Source organism: Bos taurus, chromosome 25, assembly GCF_002263795.3.
Source record: "Bos taurus isolate L1 Dominette 01449 registration number 42190680 breed Hereford chromosome 25, ARS-UCD2.0, whole genome shotgun sequence".
Classification (NCBI taxonomy): Eukaryota; Metazoa; Chordata; class Mammalia; order Artiodactyla; family Bovidae; genus Bos; species Bos taurus.
The window spans coordinates 4,040,001-4,058,344 of NC_037352.1; the positions used below are offsets into that span (position 1 = coordinate 4,040,001).

General features: G+C 54.0%; 1 protein-coding gene across 6 annotated transcripts in view; it reads left to right on the forward strand.

Annotated features, from left to right (window-relative positions):
• The window catches only part of SEC14L5 (SEC14 like lipid binding 5), a 40,988-nt gene extending 26,153 nt beyond the window's left edge, over positions 1-14,835 (forward strand). The window contains exons 8-18 of one of the 6 annotated variants that reach the window (XR_003032546.2): positions 667-856; positions 2,633-2,721; positions 2,820-2,890; positions 4,459-4,630; positions 5,992-6,126; positions 7,142-7,276; positions 7,910-8,137; positions 9,351-9,529; positions 11,964-12,068; positions 13,363-13,507; positions 14,434-14,522. Coding sequence is in view for 5 of the 6 variants with exons in the window: in XM_024985082.2 (XP_024840850.1) it covers positions 667-856; positions 2,633-2,721; positions 2,820-2,890; positions 4,459-4,630; positions 5,992-6,126; positions 7,142-7,276; positions 7,910-8,137; positions 9,351-9,529; positions 11,964-12,068; positions 13,422-13,507; positions 14,434-14,519 (1,476 nt within the window). In the remaining variant the exon portion in view is untranslated. Of the gene's footprint in view, positions 1-666; positions 857-2,632; positions 2,722-2,819; positions 2,891-4,458; positions 4,631-5,991; positions 6,127-7,141; positions 7,277-7,909; positions 8,269-9,350; positions 9,530-11,963 lie in introns of those variants that run through there. The other 5 variants (XM_024985082.2, XM_024985083.2, XM_005224579.4 and 2 more) reach the window with 5 other exon arrangements.
• The last annotated feature ends 3,509 nt before the right edge of the window (positions 14,836-18,344 follow it).

An 18,344-nucleotide genomic window follows, 5' to 3' on the forward strand; every position in this document is an offset into this window, starting at 1 on the left:
GTTGAGGCGAGCAGGGGCTACTCTCTAGCTGCAATGCGTGGGCCTCTCATTGTGGTGGCTGCTCTTGCTGCGGAGCACGGGCTCTAGGGCATGTGGACTTCAGTAGTTTGGGCTCATGGGCTCAGTAGTTGCGGCTCCTGGGCTCTGGAGCACAGGCTCAGTAGTTGTGGCACACTGGCTCAGTTGCTCCGTGCCACGTGAGATCTCCCCGGGCCGGGGATTGAACCCATGTCTCCTGCACTGGTAGGTGAATTCTTCACCACTGAGCCACCAGGGAAGCGCCCCCCCCCCCCCCAAGAGATTTAGTGACTTGGGAGGGTTGATTTTTGACTGCACATGAACTTTGCCTTTAGACTCTAAGCCTCCAACATCATGGTCCACCATGTAGATCCTGACGTTCAGCTCTGTTGAATAAGAGCTTCCAGCTTCGTCATGAGTTGCTTGCCCTTCCTCCCCTCCCCCTACTAGGCAGGCCGACAGGGGAATTACTTTAATGTTGGGTTGGGATATAACCTGTCTGCTGTTTCCTCATCTGTGAAATGGGCACAACATTAGTGCACATGTGCTTGCGTACACACACACACACACACACACAACCAAATTACAAGTGACAATCTCAGTTTAGGGAATACCTTGCTAAGGGCTTTCTCCTCCTTCTTCCCTCAGATCCCCAAAGATGAACACATCCTTCGCTTCCTCCGGGCCCGAGACTTCCACCTGGACCGGGCCCGCGAGATGCTGTGTCAGTCCTTGAGCTGGCGGAAGCAGCACCAGGTGGACCTCCTCCTAGAGACCTGGCGACCCCCCGCCCTCCTGGAGGAGTTCTACGCTGGAGGCTGGCACTACCAGGACATAGGTACATGCATGACGGGGAGGGCACACTGGGGTCACCACTGAATGTGCTCTGAATGCCCCTCTTCCTTTAGCAGCTTGTTATTTTTCCTTTTGGTTCTGGGCATCTGGAGATGCCTTTGAGATGACAGCTGATGTGAAGGCGGAGCTGGGGTAGACATATGGGCTTGAGGTGAGACAGTTCTCCCAGGGGCAGGGTCAGCCCATCATTGCTTATTGTCTGCAGAATACTGTATTAGTGTCCTGGGGCTGCCATACCAAATGACCTCAAACTGGGTGGCTGAAAGCAACGGAAATCCATCCTCTCATAGTTCTGGGGGCAAGAAGTCTAAAAGCAAGGTGTGTGGTCCCTCTGAAAGCTCTAGGGAAGGATCCTTCCTGCCTCTTCTGGCTTCTGGTGGCTCCAGGTGTTCCTTGGCTTGGGGCCACATTCCCCTCCCCCCAGGTCTCTGCCTCTGTCTTCACCACCCTTCCCCCACTCAGTATCTCTCTGTTCTCTCTGCTGGGCCCAAGCTGATCCAGCATGGCTTCATCTTGAGATCCTTAACTAGTCATGTCAGCAAAGAACCTATTTCCACACAAGGACACATCCCGAGGTTGTGGATGGACATGAATTTGGGGGCAACCCACTACAAATATCATCTCTGGGTTTTTCAAAGTGAAAGTGCCATTGAAGCCAGCACCGGTTACACTTTTCAATGTCCTTGTTCAAAATTAAAATGTTAAAAATTCATATGTATTGATCAAGGCAAGTGCTCGAGTCTCCCGAAAAACCGGTTGGCACATTTGCTTTCAATATATAGTCGATCTTTGTTCTTCATGGATTCTGTATTTGTGAATTTGTCTGCTCATTAAAATTGACTTTTAACCCACAGATCAATGCTCAAGGTGCTTTCACTGTTCTTCATGGACAGAGTGACCAAAAGTGGGCGTCCCTTCCCACCTGAGGCCAAAGAGTGTCCTCCTGTCTCCCTGCCTCAGCCCCTACTATAAATGAGTCTCCTTTCTGCAGTCTATTTAGTGCCATTACTTTTTTGTGTGTTTTTGCATTTTGTGCTTTATGTGTGTGTTGATTTTAAGTCATGGGAAAGTGCTACGCTCCTAAGTGCAAGAAGGCTGTGATGTGCCTTATGGAGAAAATTCATGTTTGATAAGCTCCTTTCAGGCAGAGTTACTAATGAATCAACAACATAAATTAAACAAGATGTCCTCAAATAGAAACACATGCAAAACAAAGTTAATACTGGTCGGCTGACAAAAATGTCATGGCCAGAGGCTGGCAGGAACTTAACCTCCTGTCTCCCCCACCTTAGAAGTGGTTCTGTGTTTCCTGATTCAGTATTCGAGGTGATTTTATAGAAATTAACTACTGCAAATAATAAGAATTGATTGTATGTATATAATATGTATAAAGTATTAAACTTAATATATATATACAATATATATAGTATGTTATATATGGGCTTCCCTGGTGGCACAGAAGGACGGTAAAGAATCTGCCTGCAATGCAGGAGATCTGGGTTCGGTCCCTGGCTTGGGAACATCCCCTGGAGAAGGGAGTGGCTACCCACTCCATTTTTATGGCCTGGAGAATTCCATGGACAGAGGAGCCTGGGGGCTACAGTCCATGGGGTAGTAAAGAGTCGGACACGACTGAGCGACTTTCATAATATACATCGTGTGTTATGAGGGACTGACCATGCACATAGAGCATAATGTGTCCTAAGCATTATGTAATTCTGTCTCCGGTTGTTCCCCTCCTCCCTCCCCCACCTCAAAGATGGCCGCCCACTGTACATCCTTCGTCTGGGCCACATGGACACCAAGGGCTTGATGAAGGCCGTGGGGGAGGAGGTCCTGCTGCGGCATGTGAGTCGGGGTCCCCGCTCCCAGGAGCCCCCACCCCGGGGTTACCCGTGGCCGGAGCAGCCAAGAGAACGTTTGCCAGCCCCTTCTCTGCCTTCTAGATTCTTTCCGTCAACGAGGAAGGACAGAAGCGGTGTGAAGGGAACACGAAACAGTTTGGCCGTCCCATCAGGCAAGAACCCAGGCTAGGGGGGCGGGGGCACTCCCCCCTAAATAGTAAAAACAGCCAAGGTTCACTGGGCATGGATGCCAGGCCGGGCAGCCTGCTAGACGCTTCATAGAGATGCCCTCCTCTAATTCTTACAGCGACCCTAATGAGGCAAGTTGTCCTTGTTCTTTACGGAGGGGGAAACCGAGGCTGAGAGTGGTGACGTCATCCAAGGCTGCTGAGTGGGGGAGGGGCGGAGCTGGGGTTGGAACTTGGTCCCGGCTGGCTCTGGCTCATGGGTTTTCTGCCTGTGCCACGCAGCCTCCTGGACTTGGCTTTTTGAGATGGGCTCTCCCACCCCCAAGATCCACCCTGGCCGTCTCCCAGGCATGTGAACTTCGCAGGTGTCAGGGCTCATCCATTGACCCACTGCCCCCTCTGGCTGCCCCAAACTCTCCTATTCCTGAGTGGACTTTCCCACACCAGTCCTCACAGGGGTGTTACCCGCAAAGGCACTTAACCTTTCTGAGCTGGGGCTTCCTCTTCTGTAAACACTTCCAAGGGTTTCCTTGCATGCATGCTAAATCGCCTCTGTCAAGTCCAACTCTTCGTGACTCCATGGACTGTAGCCCACCAGGCTCCTCTGTCCGTGGAATTTTCCAGGCAAGAATACTGGAGTGGGTTGCCATGCCCTCCTCCAGGGGATTTTCCCAACCCAGGGATCGAACCCATGTCTGTTGCGTCTCCTGCATTGGTACTTTACTACTAGTGCCACCTGGGAGGCCCTAGGGTTTCCTTATGGCTTATCAAAAAGAATGACTTAAGAGGGGATACATACCAGGGATTCCCTCATAGCTAGTCAGTAAAGAATCTGCCTGCAATGTGGGAGACCCAGGATTGATTTCTGGGTGGGAAAGATCCCCTGGAAAAGGAAACGGCAACCCATTCCAGTATTCTTGCCTGGAAAATGCCATGGACAGAGGAGCCTGGCGGGCTACAGTCCATAGGGCATAAGAGTTGGACACGACTGAGCAACTAAACCAGCACCAGCACCAGAGGTGATACAGCTTCCCTGGTGGCTCAGACGGTGAAGAAACTGCCTGTAATTCGGGAGACCTGGGTTTGATCCCTGGGTTGGGAAGATCCCCTGGAGGAGGGCATGGCAACCCACTCCAGTTTTCTTGTCTGGAGAATCCCATGGACAGAGGAACCTGGTGGGTGACAGTCCATGGGGTCGCAAAGAGTAGGACAGGACTGAAGCGACTTAGCACGCAGGCACCTCTTTTCAACAGTTATTAGTAACACACTGCTGACGTCCTGATGAGGACTCTGCCCCATCACTCAGCTCTCAGGCACTTGAATCTGGGCACTCTGGCCTTGGTGTGTGCGCTGAGAACCCCCATGCCATGTGGCCTCCCCATGGGGGGAGGGTACACGAGACTGTCCTGCGGTCCCTGCCCCAGCAGCTGCCTCACTGAGACTCTCTGTCTGTCCCTGTCTGTGGGCCCCTGGGTCCCCGTGGATGTTGCTGGGGGCTCTGAGGGGTGGGGGTGGCAGAACGAGGTGGAGTGAGGCGGGCATCTCTGCCGCAGCTCCTGGACCTGCCTGGTGGACCTGGAGGGTCTCAGCCTGCGGCACCTGTGGCGGCCAGGGGTGAAGGCCCTGCTGCGCATGATCGAGGTGGTGGAGGGCAATTACCCCGAGACCCTGGGCCGGCTGCTCATCGTGCGAGCCCCCCGCGTCTTCCCCGTGCTCTGGACGCTGGTGAGAAAGAGCAAGGAGCCTGAGATGGGAGAGGGTCCCTCTGGGATCTGCTTGTCTGATGATCCTGTATCAGTTCTCAGTAACGGCTTGACTGAGGTTTAATTCATTTCCCATAAAGTTCACCCCTTCTGGGACTGCCCTGGTGGCCTAGTGGTTAGGGTCCTGGGCTTTCATCGACGTGGCCCGGGTTCAATCCCTGGTCGGGGAACTGAGATTCCGAAAACCCCTGGTCAGAATCAGGACTCCCAGCTGGCTCCGGTGGGGGTGTGACCCACTCTCAGGAGGGTGGGCAGGATGGAGTGGCCCCAGGGGCTGGCCACTGCTGCAGGCCCTGACCACCCCAGGGCTGGACAGATAAGAGGAAGGGATGTCCTTGTTACAAGAGCCCTGTGAGAGCTGGCACAGATGAGGGGGGTGCTTCCAGGGGCACTGGAGCAGGGAGGGAGCGGGGAAAGCAGTACCCACCTCCCAGTGCCTACACCACGCCCTCACTGGCCACAGCAGATGACAGTCAGCTTGTTGAGGCCCACAGGGACCACCTCCTGGGGTGGGGTCTGAAGAAGTGTGACCCACCCAAAGTGGAATTTCTTGCCCCCCATTAATCTCCTGCCTGCGACATTGGCCTGTGCTCTGCTCTGCCAATTGCCTGGTTACCCACCTCCCTCCTCCCTCCCTCCCTTCCCCAACTGTTCACTGAGTCAGACACCACCCCAGAACTGGGATGGCATGAAAAACCAGACTGACACGCAGCTTAGAGTTCAGTATTGAAATACGTTCCATCCGGGATAAACAAAACATGTTATCCACACAATAGAATATTATTCTGCCATGAAAAGGGAGTTCTGGTTCACACTACAACATGGATGAGCCTTGAAAATGTGAGGCTCAGTGAAAGAAGCCAACCACAGAAGGCCACACATTGCAGCATTCCCTTTCTGTGAAATGTTCAGAACAGGCAAATCATAGAGATGGGAAGCATATTGGTGGTTTCCAGGGGCTGAAGGGGAAGGAGAGGGGAGTGACTGCTGGCAGATCTGGGGTTTCCTTTTGGGGGAGTGAAAATGTCTTAGAATTAGAGGTGATGGCTGCACAGCATAGTGGATGAACTGAATACCAGAGGATTGTTCACTTTAAAATGGTTAATTCTGGGATTTCCCTGATAGTCCAGTGGTTAGGACTTGGAGCCTCCACTGTAGCGGGTACAGGTTCGATCCCTGGTCGGGGAACTAGGATCCTGCAAGCCTTGCAGGGCGGCAAAAAAATAATAATAATAAAATAAAATAGTTAACTCTGTGTTCTGTAAATTACACCTCAATTAAAAAAAAAAATCTTTCCATCTTGCCTTATCTCCCCCATTTCAGATCAGCCCCTTCATCAACGAGAACACCAGACAGAAGTTCCTCATCTACAGTGGCAGCAATTACCAGGGCCCCGGAGGCCTTGTCGATTATCTGGACAAAGATGTGATTCCTGACTTCCTTGGGGGAGAGTGCCTGGTGAGGCCTCAGCGGACCATCTGCACCCATGGTGGGGATGGTCTGTGGCCTCAGGGAGACACGGCCACAGGCGGCAGGAGGCTGGGGGAGGGCAGACCCCTGTGTGTGCTCTGAGCTGGGGAAGACCCTGCTGGCTCTTTGGAGGCAGAGCTGGTCTTAGAAGCTGCCCCTACGAGAGGTGACTCCTCTCTGAAGAAGGGACCTTATGCTGGTGCTTTCAAGAGCAAAGCTGAAGTTTCCCGGAAGCTCAGAGACCAGGCCAGTCAAGGGCTTACCCTTCTGAATCCCCATCCAGTAGGTTGCCAGGCAGAAGTTAGCATTTAGCTGCTGACTTTGCAGCCTCTACTGCAAGGGGAGGAGACTCAAATGTCCCAGCCGCCCGGACCCAGGAGCTAGTGTACCCAAAGGGATTTATTTATTCCCAACTTACAGCTACATGGCAAGGGATGATCAGGCAACAGGTTCCAGGGGAGGTGCCCCCAGACCCCTTTTATCATTTCCCCTGGGGGTGAGGCAGGGGGTGACCCTTATCTCATCTGATGCGGGAGGGCAGGTCCTTTCCCTTTTCCAGCAGAAATCTCAAACGGGACTTCCCTTGTGGTCCACTGGTTAATAATCGGCCTGCTAACGCAGAGGACATGGGTTTGATCCCTGATCTGGGAAGATTCCACAAGCCTCGGAGCAACTAAGCTTGAGCTCCGCAACAAGAGAAGCCACTGCAGCAAAGAGTAGCCCCTACTCGATGCAACTAGAGAAAACCCACACACAGCAACAAAGACCCAGTGCAGCCAAAAATAAATAAAATCTCAAAGAGCAATCCTGCATGATTTCAGGGTTAAAAAAAGAGAGAGAGAGAGACATTTCCTAGGAATTTTGCCAAGCTTGCCAGGTCTCTCCGATCGTCAGGCTCTGTATGCATGTTGTAAGTGTGGTTTCAGGGGTCACAGAGCGCCTTCCTCTGGGTCAGCCAGGCCTGGCTGGGCCCTGACTGTCACCCGGTGTCTTTGTCCCCCAGTGTAATGTCCCTGAAGGAGGACTGGTCCCCAAGTCCCTGTATCTGACGGAAGAGGATCAGGAGAATGAAGACCAGCTGTGGCAGTGGAGAGAGACATACCACTCGGCCAGCGTGCTCCGCGGGGCCCCCCACGAGGTGCTGGGGTCCCGGGCTGGGAGGGCCCGCTGGGTTGGGTGTCATCTTAGATCAGGGACCTTGAAGCAGAGACTGAGATGAGGGTTCTTGTGCCCATGACTTGTAGAGGATCAGCTTCAGGAGAAACCCTTAAGGAGGGCGGTGTGTGTGCTAAGTCTTTTCAGTCGTGTCCGACTCTTTGCCACCCTATGGACAGTTGCCTGCCAGGTTCCTCTGTCCATGGGATTCTTCAGGCAAGAATACTGGAGTGGGTTGCCATTTCTTCCTCCAGAGAATCTTCCTGAACTCACATCCCTTACGTCTCCTGCATTGGCAGGCGGGTTCTTTACCACTAGGGACAGAAGCTAAACCACGAGCTGGCTGCAGCCATGGTCTAGCCCAGTCTGATCCGAGGGGAGAGCGGTGCAGGGGGCTGGCCTCACATCAGCTTGTCACTGGCTGTGGTCACCCTGGTGCAGGGAATCGTCCCAGATGATTCAGACAGAGGTGGATCTGTTTGTCCAGAGCAATTCTTGGACTTGGGGTGGGGAATAGAGACCAGGGTGGGCACCCACACACCTGCAGCTGACTTCCGCATCCCAGCCCCCTCCAGACCAGACATTCAGACCTCATCTGTCACCTGTCCCCTTGCAGGTCACCGTGGAGATTCTGGAGAGGGAGTCAGTAATCACCTGGGACTTCGACATCCTCCGCGGGGACGTGGTGTTCAGTCTGTACCATGCCAAGCAGGCGTCCATGCCGGGCCCCCGGGAGCCTGGGGCCAGGGCCAGTGGGCAGCTGATGGACAGAGGCTGGGCTCTGGGTGCAAATTTCAGCTGCGTGGAGGCCCCGCTCATCTGCCGGGAAGGGGAGAGCATCCAGGTCTTCTCTTGGGTCATTTATTCATTCATCACGATCACGCAGGACCGAGTGTCTGCCGCGTGCCAGGGTTCCGGGGGAACAGCAGTGCACAGATTGGACCCGGTCCCTGGCCTCAGAGACCCCGCAGGACAGTAAGGGAGAAAGACAGATGTGGGCAGGTCCGAGACCTGGTACCCCAGGGCCCCATCTTCAGCATCCTCCCGAGACTCTTGTCAGAGATGCAGGTTGCTGGCCCCATGCTGTGTGGCGGGCTCAGAAGCCCTGGGCTGGGGCCTGATGTCTGCCTCCTTCACGTCGGCCTGGTTTCCTGATACACGGTCACGTTTCAGCACCCACGCAGCAGGGAGACTGTAGGTCTGGAAACAGCACTTGGGGACATGCCACCAGAACTTGGGCCACCCTGCTGACCACCCTCCCCCCCATACTCCATGGTGCTTGCAGGTCAAACATCACTGGCCCCAAACACACACACACTCACACACTCACACACACACACACACGCACGCACGCACTGGTGAGCAGTGGAGATCTTGCTGGAGGTGACATAGGTGAATTGGGCAGATGGCTGTCACATCACACACCAGCATCTTCTGCCCCGGGGTCCCACTGAACATCAGCCCTTTTACAAAGTTGCTCTTCTTATAAAGACTGACACCCTCCTATCTGGCTGTCCCTCTGCTCTCGGCAAACTCTAAACACCTTTAAGCTCCCTCTCTGTGTGTGTAGGCTCAGTTGCTAAGTCATGTCTGACTCTTTGCGACCCTATGGACTGCAGCCTGCCAGGCTCCTCTGTTCATGGGATTCTCCAGGCAAGGCTAGAATCTCCAGGGGAATCTTTCCGACCTGGGGATCGAACCTGCATTTCCTGCATTGGCAGGCAGGTTCTTTACCATCAGAACCAACTGGGAAGCCCATACACCCCTTTCTCCAGGTTTCCTCAATTTGCAAATCCCACTCAGCAGGACGAAAGCCCAAGAAAATCCAGGTTTTTAGCCAAACCACACATCTGTAGTTCCTGCACCCCCTAGGCCCTGACTTCCCCACCAGATTAAAAGGGAGGCTCTCAGTTGCCATGGATATGGGGTAACAGCAGAGGGGAAGCACAGGTGACTTTGGGACACCCCAAAAGGAAGGATTTTCTGGCGGGCTGGTTTAGAAAGGGGCCCCTCTCCCCAGGAGGACTGGGGCCTGAGGCTTGGCTTTTGTGTTTCAGGGCTCCCATGTGACCCGGTGGCCTGGCATCTACCTGCTGCAGTGGCAAATGCACAGCCCCCCTGCCCACATGGCCTGCAGCCTCCCGGGCGTAGAGGATGTCCTGACGGCCCTGCACAGCCCCGGCCCCAGGTGCAAACTCCTCTACTACTACGAGGTGCTGGCGTCTGAGGACTTCAGGTATGGGGCCTCCCGACTCCCCACCCCTACTGCCGGGCCAGGCCTGCATCACGCCTGAGGTCTCTTCCTTCCAGGCTGGGGGCACTTCACTCACCTCCTCCACTTGCCCTTGAGCTTCTCTAGGGGTGGGGCCCTGACGTGGGCACCGATAAACTTTCCAGTGGCTCAGCCCCTTATCATGAGCGATCGTATCACTCTTCTGCTTCAGCCTCAGCTGCAGAAACTTCCCTTCAAATGAAACCCCAGACAGAGGCCCAACACACCAGACTGATTGGGTGGGTGGGAGAAGAGGGGCCTGAGCCCTCCTATTTGTACCTTTCCTCACTCCTAGAATTCCATCAAACTGGGTTTGGTTTGCTCTAGAACAGTCTAGAATTATGCCTCACAGGACAACTCTCCCCCAGTGTTGCTGACAGACAGACAGGGAGGTTAAGACCTCCAAGCACTTCTGGCTTGCTCTGTGACATCAGGCAAGTCACTTTACCTCTCTGAGCCCCAGCTGTTAGACGGGGACCACTGGATCCCCTACGTCATGCAGTTGTCCTGAGGATAAGATGGGTGGGGAAAGTCTGTGCATACAGTAAGCACTCAATAGTGGTTTCTTCCAGGCCTTGGGTTTTATCTTTAAAAAATTTTTAAACTTATTTAATTGGAGAATAGTTACTCTAGAATATTGTGATGGTTTTTGCCAAACATCAACATGAAACGGCCACAGCTCGTGTTCTATCTTTTAAAAACAAATGTGATTTTGCATCCGGCCTCATGACATGGCTGTGTCAGTTTCCTTCTAAAAACGATGCTTCAAATTCTTTTGTTGTTGTCCAGTCGCTCAGTCATGTCCGACTCTTTACCGTGGAGTAGATTTGAAGCTCCAAGAGGATGTCAGGTCTGGACCTACATCCCAGGTGGAGCTGTAGGGATTCTAGGGGCATGTGTAGCCGGCACAGGATATGTTGGGCTGGGAATTTCCTGAAGGTCCAATGGTTAGGACTCTGTGCTTTCACCGCCTAGGGCATGGGTTCAATCCTTGGTCAGGGAACCAAGATCCCACAAGCCACGAGGCAAAAGAAAAACAAAAGAAAGGTAATGCTGAACCAGCATCTTTACTCCAAAGGGAGACCCCACAGTGTGTCAAAGGGTGGTGATTCCCTCTTTGGGAGGTGGCCTGTTTTGGCCACTGGGCCTCAGTATGGGGGAGAGAGACTGAGGCCCAGAGGGACTCAGACCCATAGACCCATGTATCAGGGGCTTGCTGCCTCCAGGACAGCAGGCGGAGGCCAAGGGGTGGGCTGGAAGCTGCTTGCCAGCCTGTCTTGTCTGGTCAGTGTAGGGGAACCTGCTGCCCTGACCCTCAATAGCCTTGGGAGAGTTCCAGTTCAAGGCTGCCCTTGGTGGGCAACTGGTGGTCCTAGAGGGACCAGGCAGGCAGGGTCTGCCATCCTGAAGCAGGAGACCACGTAGCCACACACGAGCAGTGATGATGCCATGAAGGTCCTCGCCCCATGGTCATACTCCAGGAGGTGCTGGTGGCCTGAACACAGAGTGCTGTCAGAGCCCAGGACCAGGGTGGGCACAGGGTGGGTGAGAGTGCAGGGGTTTGGGGGAGGCTCTGGGAAGTGACAGTGGAGTTGAGATCTAGGCCGTGTGCACATGATCACATGGCTGTGGGGGAGGCGCTTGTCAAAACGCAGACTTGGATTGCTTAGCTCTTGAGGCATCTCCAACAAGCTCCAGGAGACGCTGCGCTGCTGGTTCCCAGACCATGCTTTGAGTAGCTAGGCCCTAAGTCTGTACTCTCCAACCCGACAGCTACGAGCCAGAGAGGGCAATTTAAACATAGCGATTAGAACTAAAAATTAAAAATTCAGTTCCTCGGTCACACTAGCCACATCTCGAGTGCCCAGCAGCCCCACATGGCCTGTGACAGCCGTGCTGGAAGGCGCAGTTATGGGACACGTCTGTCATCACAGGAATGTCCCCTGGATGGTGCTGCTCTGTGGTCCGGGTGGCATTTGACTGGATAAAGTAGGTGAGAGAGAAAGGCTTCCAGCAGCAGGCGCAGACACCAGGTCCCGAGACAGGGGAGGCAGGTGTTGGAGGAGCTGAAAGGAGGCGGAGGGGTGAGGCTGGAGATGACGGGGTGCCCTCTGGGCCATGCTGGGCCTCTGGGTCAGCAAAGCCCCTGAGAGGTGGGTGGCCAGCAGGGCTCGGCTGGGAAGGAAGGTCCTGCAAGGCGGTGGGCCAGGCTTCACGTCTCATCACAGTCTCGCCTGCTTTTCCCTCTGCACTTACCCTCTGCACCCAGGGAGGGTTAGCAGCCTTGTGGGAAGAGCCCTGGGGCTTCATTGGCATCATCCCCAGCTTTCCCGCAGCTCCCAGTGGCCCCAGGGCCATGTCACCACCAAAAGGCAACATGTGTGTCCTTCCTCCCCAGGGGCTCCATGTCCAGCCTGGAATCCTGCACCAGCCGCTTCTCCCAGCTCAGCGCCGCCACTTCCTCCTCCTCGGCGCCGTCCCACAGCAGCTCCCTGGTCTCCAGGTAGTAGGGACCGAGCCCCGTGGGGCAGCCTGCTCGCCTCCCACGTCCCCACGTGTCCATGAGGCTGTGTGGGCTGCAGCCCTGGGTCTGGACGCTGCCAAAGTTGGGCTATCTGGAGGCCCCTGTTGGCTCTTGGGGTGTTGAGGACAGAATCACCTCTATGACCGGGCTTTGAGTACAAAAAGCCAAGGGGTGGGCGGACCCCATTCAGGTCTGGGGGCTCAGGGAGGTCGTCGGACTCAGTGCCCCCCCCCAGCTTCCCTGGGGTGGCCTCCTCCTCAGGTGACCCCGGCACTGTTAGTTTCCCTCTTTCCCTTTCCTGCAGCTCAGCTGCAGAAGAGAATCTGTCTCCTGACCAAGTTCCATCCAGCCTCCCAGAATTGAGTCTTATCAGCCTGCTTGAGTCCCAGGCTAGTCCCTGAGCCAATCACGGTTTCCAGGCGGGAACAGAGAACACTGATTGGCCTGCAGGGTCTGTGTTCAGTCTGGACCAATCACTGTAAGGGGAGGAGGTACAGTGATGGGCCCGCCCAGACCACATGCTTGTTCCCACCACCTGGTCTGAAAAGCACAAGGTGGGTTCTCCCAAGACTCTTAGGGTTCCCCACCCTAAGAAGCAGAAATGACGGGTGTACACCCTAGCATCTAAGCCTACAATGAAGCCCTGGGTCCCAGGATATGCTGGCGAGCAGTTATATAAGTTACAGGCTCCACTTTTTGTGGGGAGCCACCCACCATGGACGTGAAATGCATTTTCACAGCATGTGGCTGGAAGGTCTAATCCTGACCACCCCTGACTTGAAGACAGTGGAAGGCCCAGTGTTTTTTCTGAATTCCAGGCAATGATGAAGCAGTTCTGGCTATCTTTATATTCTCTGAAGGTCCCTTTGTCTCCTGGGAATCTCCTGTTTTATTATGCCTTTTGGGTTGTAAGTCACCTCCCAGCAGCTTAAACAAAAAAGGGTAACCATTCATGGGCACTTGTAACTGACCAGTCTAAAAGGTCTTGCTTCAGCTAAGGCTGGATCCAGGCTCTCAACATGGCATCAGGACTCCCCTGTGGGATAGGGTCTATGACTTTGTCGAAGTTGCACTGGGGGCAAATCTGATCCTCAGTACCAGCTGCAATATTGAAAGACTCTCGTTAAGTTCCTTCATGGGAGGGGCATGGGTCTGAGGACATTTCTCCTTTCATTCCTTGGGCCTGCAAACAGGTAACAGGTCAGAGGTCATCACTGGCATCCCACAATCTGATCTGACCTGCCTTTAGTGTTTTTGGTTTTTGCCTTAACAGGAGCAATAAGGAGTCTTATGCCTCTCTTTTTGAGAGCCTGCTCTCCTCATCTCCCTCAGGAAAGCCCCAGCTCAAACAGGCTTAAGCAACAAAGGGAATTCCCTGTCTGCAGTAACTGGGATGCCCAGGCTGGGCCTTGCTTCAGGTATGGCTGCATCCAGGAGCCCTCAGTGTCCTTAGGCTCCTGTGCCCATCCTCAGCCTCACGTAGGCCCCTTGGCTCTGTGTCAGTTTGCGTGCTGACCTTGTCCTCTCCTCCATGGAGGGAAAGGTGACTGCTGGCGGCCCCTAGCCTACAACCACAGGGCTCTCAGTTTCTAAGGCAGAAAGAGACTCTCCATCTCAAATCCCAGGGAAGGCTCTGACTGGCCCTGGGGAAGTCATGTGCTCACTCCTGTGGGCATATTAGCTAAGCAGCTGGGAGCCCTGTGATTGACATTTCTTCCAGAAGCAACAGATGGATGGGGGAGGGGCCAGTCACCCAACGGACAAAGAGAGGTGGGCCACAGGAGCAGCAGATGACCACACTGGCATCTGCTACGGTTTCCCTCCTGTGCTGGAGGTCGCTGGGGCCCACGCTGGAGCATCAGCAACCAACAGCTACTCTTCTTAACCCTTGAGAGGCTTGGGATTAAAAATGCAAGGAAGGAGATGCTGAGCTCCTGGCTTCTCAATTTCCACAAACCTCAGGGCTGGAAGCCCCCTGGGTATGGCTTCTTTCTCCATCTTGTTCATTAGCCTATTGTGGCCAGGACACAAATGACCCTTTAGCAATAGGACCTGCCCAGGCACTGAGTTTAAGAGCCTGAGTCTTAAAACTTCAACAAGGTGGGGTTTGAGCCCCAGCCATCCTTTCACACGAGCTGTGTGACCTTCAGCAGGTGACTTAACCTCTCTGTGCCTCAACATCCTCATCTGTAAAATGGGGATAGAATAGTGCCTACCTCATTCTCTGGGTTGCAGTGGGACAAATGAGAGTGGATGTGAAGTCCTGGGCCTGGCGCCCAGCACACGGAAAGCTCTTAATAAAAGTAGGTGGTTATTCTGATTGTTTAATACCTCTCATCCAAAGATCCCAGACTCCATCCTGTGAGGACGCCCATCACTGTCATACTCACCATGCATCTGGGGAGAAGCATGGATGCTGTTTCCTTCTGACTTTCCCTTTGCAGAAACTGCATTCTCTGGGCACGTCCACTCATCTAGAAGGGCCTCATTCCGAGTGGTGTTTCCCTCAACTGGCTATACAGTGGTCTCCCCACAGGTTGAAATAAGGGGAATTTGAGACTCCCCCCAACCCCACCCAAGCCTGTGTCTGGAATTTCTCCCCCTGTAAAATGAATTGATCACACAGTCTGTTTCAGCCAGGAAAATACAGCATTTCTTGTTCACCCAATCGTTTGCTCCGACTGGAAGCATTAAATGCACCTAATTGTTTGCTCCGACCAGAAGCATTAAACGTTTTAGATTTGGATACCCCTCTGTTGTCTGTTGCCTAGGAGGTTTCCCTGGGTTTGTTCAAGAATAACTCAGCTGTTGTTTAAAAGACTCAAGAGCATGTTTAACAGGGACCACGCCACTCTCAAGGGGTTGCAGATTGGTTTTTGGAGAAATTTTGGGGAACACAAAAAAATCCCATGTTTAATATCGAAGCACAGACACACTGTGTCAGTTTCCTAGTGCTGCCAAACCAAAATTACCACAAACTTGATAGCTTAAAACAACAGAAATGGATTCTCTCTCAGTCTGGAGGCCAGAAGTCTGAGATAAATGTGTTGGCTCCCTCCCATGGCTGTAGAGAAGGATCCTTTCAGCTTCTGGGGGCGCCTGGTGTTCCTTGGCTCGTGGCCACATCACTCCTGTACCTGCTTCTGCAGTTTTTTAAAACAATATTTATTTATTTAGTTTTTTGGCTGCTCCAGGTCTTAGTTTTGGTGTGGGATCTTTAGTTGCAGTGTGCAAACTCAGTTACAGCACGTGGGATCTAGATCCCTGACCAGGGACCAAACCCAGGTCCCCCTACGCTGGAAGCACAGAGTCTCAGCCAATGGACCACCAGGGAAGTCCCTTTGCCTCTGTCTTTACGCAGCTTCTCCTCTGTGTATCTCTTTGATGAGGACCCCAGTCATTGGATTTAGGCCTCAGTCTAAATCCAGAATGATTTCCTCTTAAGATCCTGAAGCAAGCACACGGGCACAACTGACCAAGGACCCTGCTGCTGCTGCTGCTGCTGCTAAGTCGCTTCAGTCGTGTCCGACTCTATGCAACCCCATAGACGGCAGCCCACCAGGCTCCCCCATCCCTGGGATTCTCCAGGCAAGAACACTGGAGTGGGTTGCCATTTCCTTCTCCAATGCGTGAAAGTTAAGTCGCTCAGTCGTGTCCGACTCTTAGCGACCCCATGGACTGCAGCCTACCAGGCTCCTCTGTCCATGGGATTTTCCAGGCAAGAGTACTGGAGTGGGGTGCCATTGCCTTCTCCGACCAAGGACCCTACTTCCACATAAAGTCACACTCTGAGGTCCTGAGTGGACACGGATTCTTGGGTGACACTGTTCAACCCACCGCATATACATACTGTGCAAGAACAGACATGTGCAGTTTATCAGAGTATTAAATCCAGGACTCAGGGCCCCACTTGACCCGGAGTTGTGGGGGTGGGCTGCCGGAGGCTCTTGGCCAGGTGTCCAGGTGAAGGAGAGGGCCCTGCTGTCTACTTTCCTGGGCCGCTCTCCCCTCTCCCTTGGGTTTTGCCCAAGTCCCAGAGATGCACCAGAGTCCTGATGTCAGGAGTGGGTGGGGCCTGTCTGGGGTGCTGCCCATCCTTCCTTCGAGCTCCCCTGGGACCCAGAGGTGGGTCCTGGTGGCCACCAGATGTCACGGGATTCTGGGAAGGGTCCCTTGTTTTAGGAGGAGGAGGCCAAGGAGGCCTGAGGGGTGCAGGGGAGGTGTGCTTCCTGTGGCCCTGACGGACCCCCGCCCACTTTGCCTTCGGTTACCAGCCGGGCCCACCGCACTCACCCCTCCCGCTTCTCCATGCTGTCCTGGTGCTGTGGGTGGGGGCTCTCTGAGGAACAGCCAGCCGCCCATGGGCCTGGTGGGTGATCAGAAAGAGCTCCCTGCGGCCGGCAAGCTGGGGTCAGGTCTGAGCCACAGGCCCTGATGACGTCAGTCTCCTCCCAGGAAGGCCCTTGGGGTTTGGGTCCGAAGACAGCAGAGAGTAACACAACCTGCCTCCCTGTGGCCTGAGGGCTGCCTCTGGGACCAATTCTTCCTCCAAGGCCAGGGGCCTCCACAGAGGAGGCAGGCTTTATGGTGCAAGGGGTTCCTGTGGGAGTTTGGGCAGAGCCTTGAAGGAGCTGGAAAGAGCTGGAAGGAAAGGCACTGGGTGGCTCTCTAACTTCTCCCCAGGCCATTTCCCTCCCCTCCCTTCAGTGCCCACCAAGACACTGCTGAGAAATGTGGCTCCCTGAAAAGCACCATTTGAAACCCCTAAGAGTTCTGGAGGCAGGACACAGACCCCTCGAGAATCCGATGATAGCAGCTGCATCAGGGCCACAGAACCCACCCAGTGACTCCAGGATCGGAATCTTTTACTGGGGTCTCTCCAGATGCTCAGATTGTATACGGAGCAGCCCAGCGGCTGAGATACTTGTCACCATGGCAACTGCCCAGCACAGAGCACTCTCCAGGTTCCCAGTCAGACCCCCAGGACTTCTAGTCCACCCTCCACGTTCTGTGTCCAGGGGTCTTCCATCACCCCACTTCCATCACTTTGGCCTGCAGCACCTACTGTAGGACCCAAGCATCCTATTCCCTGTAGGGAACATCACAGGCTGTCCACCTGCTGTCTTCAGTGGGGGGACAGACACAGAGACCCACAGACACATCCCTGCAGGAACTCAGAGGTTGGGAGCTGGCCTTGACATTCCACTTCTCTGAACCAAATTCTCCCTTTCTAAAGTGAAACTAGGGAATTCCCTGGCAGTCCGATGGTTAAGACTGGGTGCTTTCACCGCTGTGGGCCCAGAGTTCGATCCCTGACTGGTGAACTAAGACCTTGCAAGCTACCCAGCATGGTCCAAAAACAAACCAGAACAACAACAACAAAATGAAACTAGACCCATATTACAGCAACTCGGCTGCAGCGATGGGCTCAGTCAGTTTTCTGCATTCATGTCCCTTTGCAGCTTTTCATCAAGGGGTGAAGCTTCAAGAAGCAGCTTCACATCTCTGCCTGGATCCCTGTCTCCACCTTGACCCCAAGTCTGAACCTGATCCTGGAGGATGAGGTATCAGAGCTACATCTGCAGCTGTGGTCACTCCAGACCAGGCCCCCACTGGCCCATTATCGGATGGCAGAGACCTGAGTGAGCCCAGCTGGACTCACTGATTCTAGTCCAAGTCAAGAGAATCACCCAGGTGACCCTAGAAGCATGAAAAACTACTATTTTTCCTGAGAAGCAGTGACTGGTGGTTATTTTAAGCCACCAGTTTGGGGCTGGTTTGTTATGCAGCACTAAATGCCACTACAGTTGATGGGGCTTCCCAGGTGGTAAAGAACCCACCTGCCAATGCAGGAGACATGAGACACAAGTTTGATCCCTGGGAAGATCCCCTGGAGGAGGGCATGGCAACCCACTCCAGTATCCTTGCCTGGAGAATCCCGTGGACAGAGGAACATGGAGGGCTACAGTCCATATGGTTGCAAAGAGTTGGACATGACTGAAATGACAGCACATTTGGTGAGGGCCCGCTGCCTGGCTTGTTGACGGCCACCCTCTACCATGAGCTCGCGTGGCCTTGTTCTTGTGTGTGTCGCATTGCAGAGGGTGCTCTCGTCTCTTCTTATAAGGTCACCACCCTCACGACCTCATCTAAACCTCATTTAATGAAACCAGACGCCCCACCTCCTAACACCATTGCACTGCAGGTCAGGGTCTCAACATACAAACTTCGGGGGATGCAAACATTCAATCCACC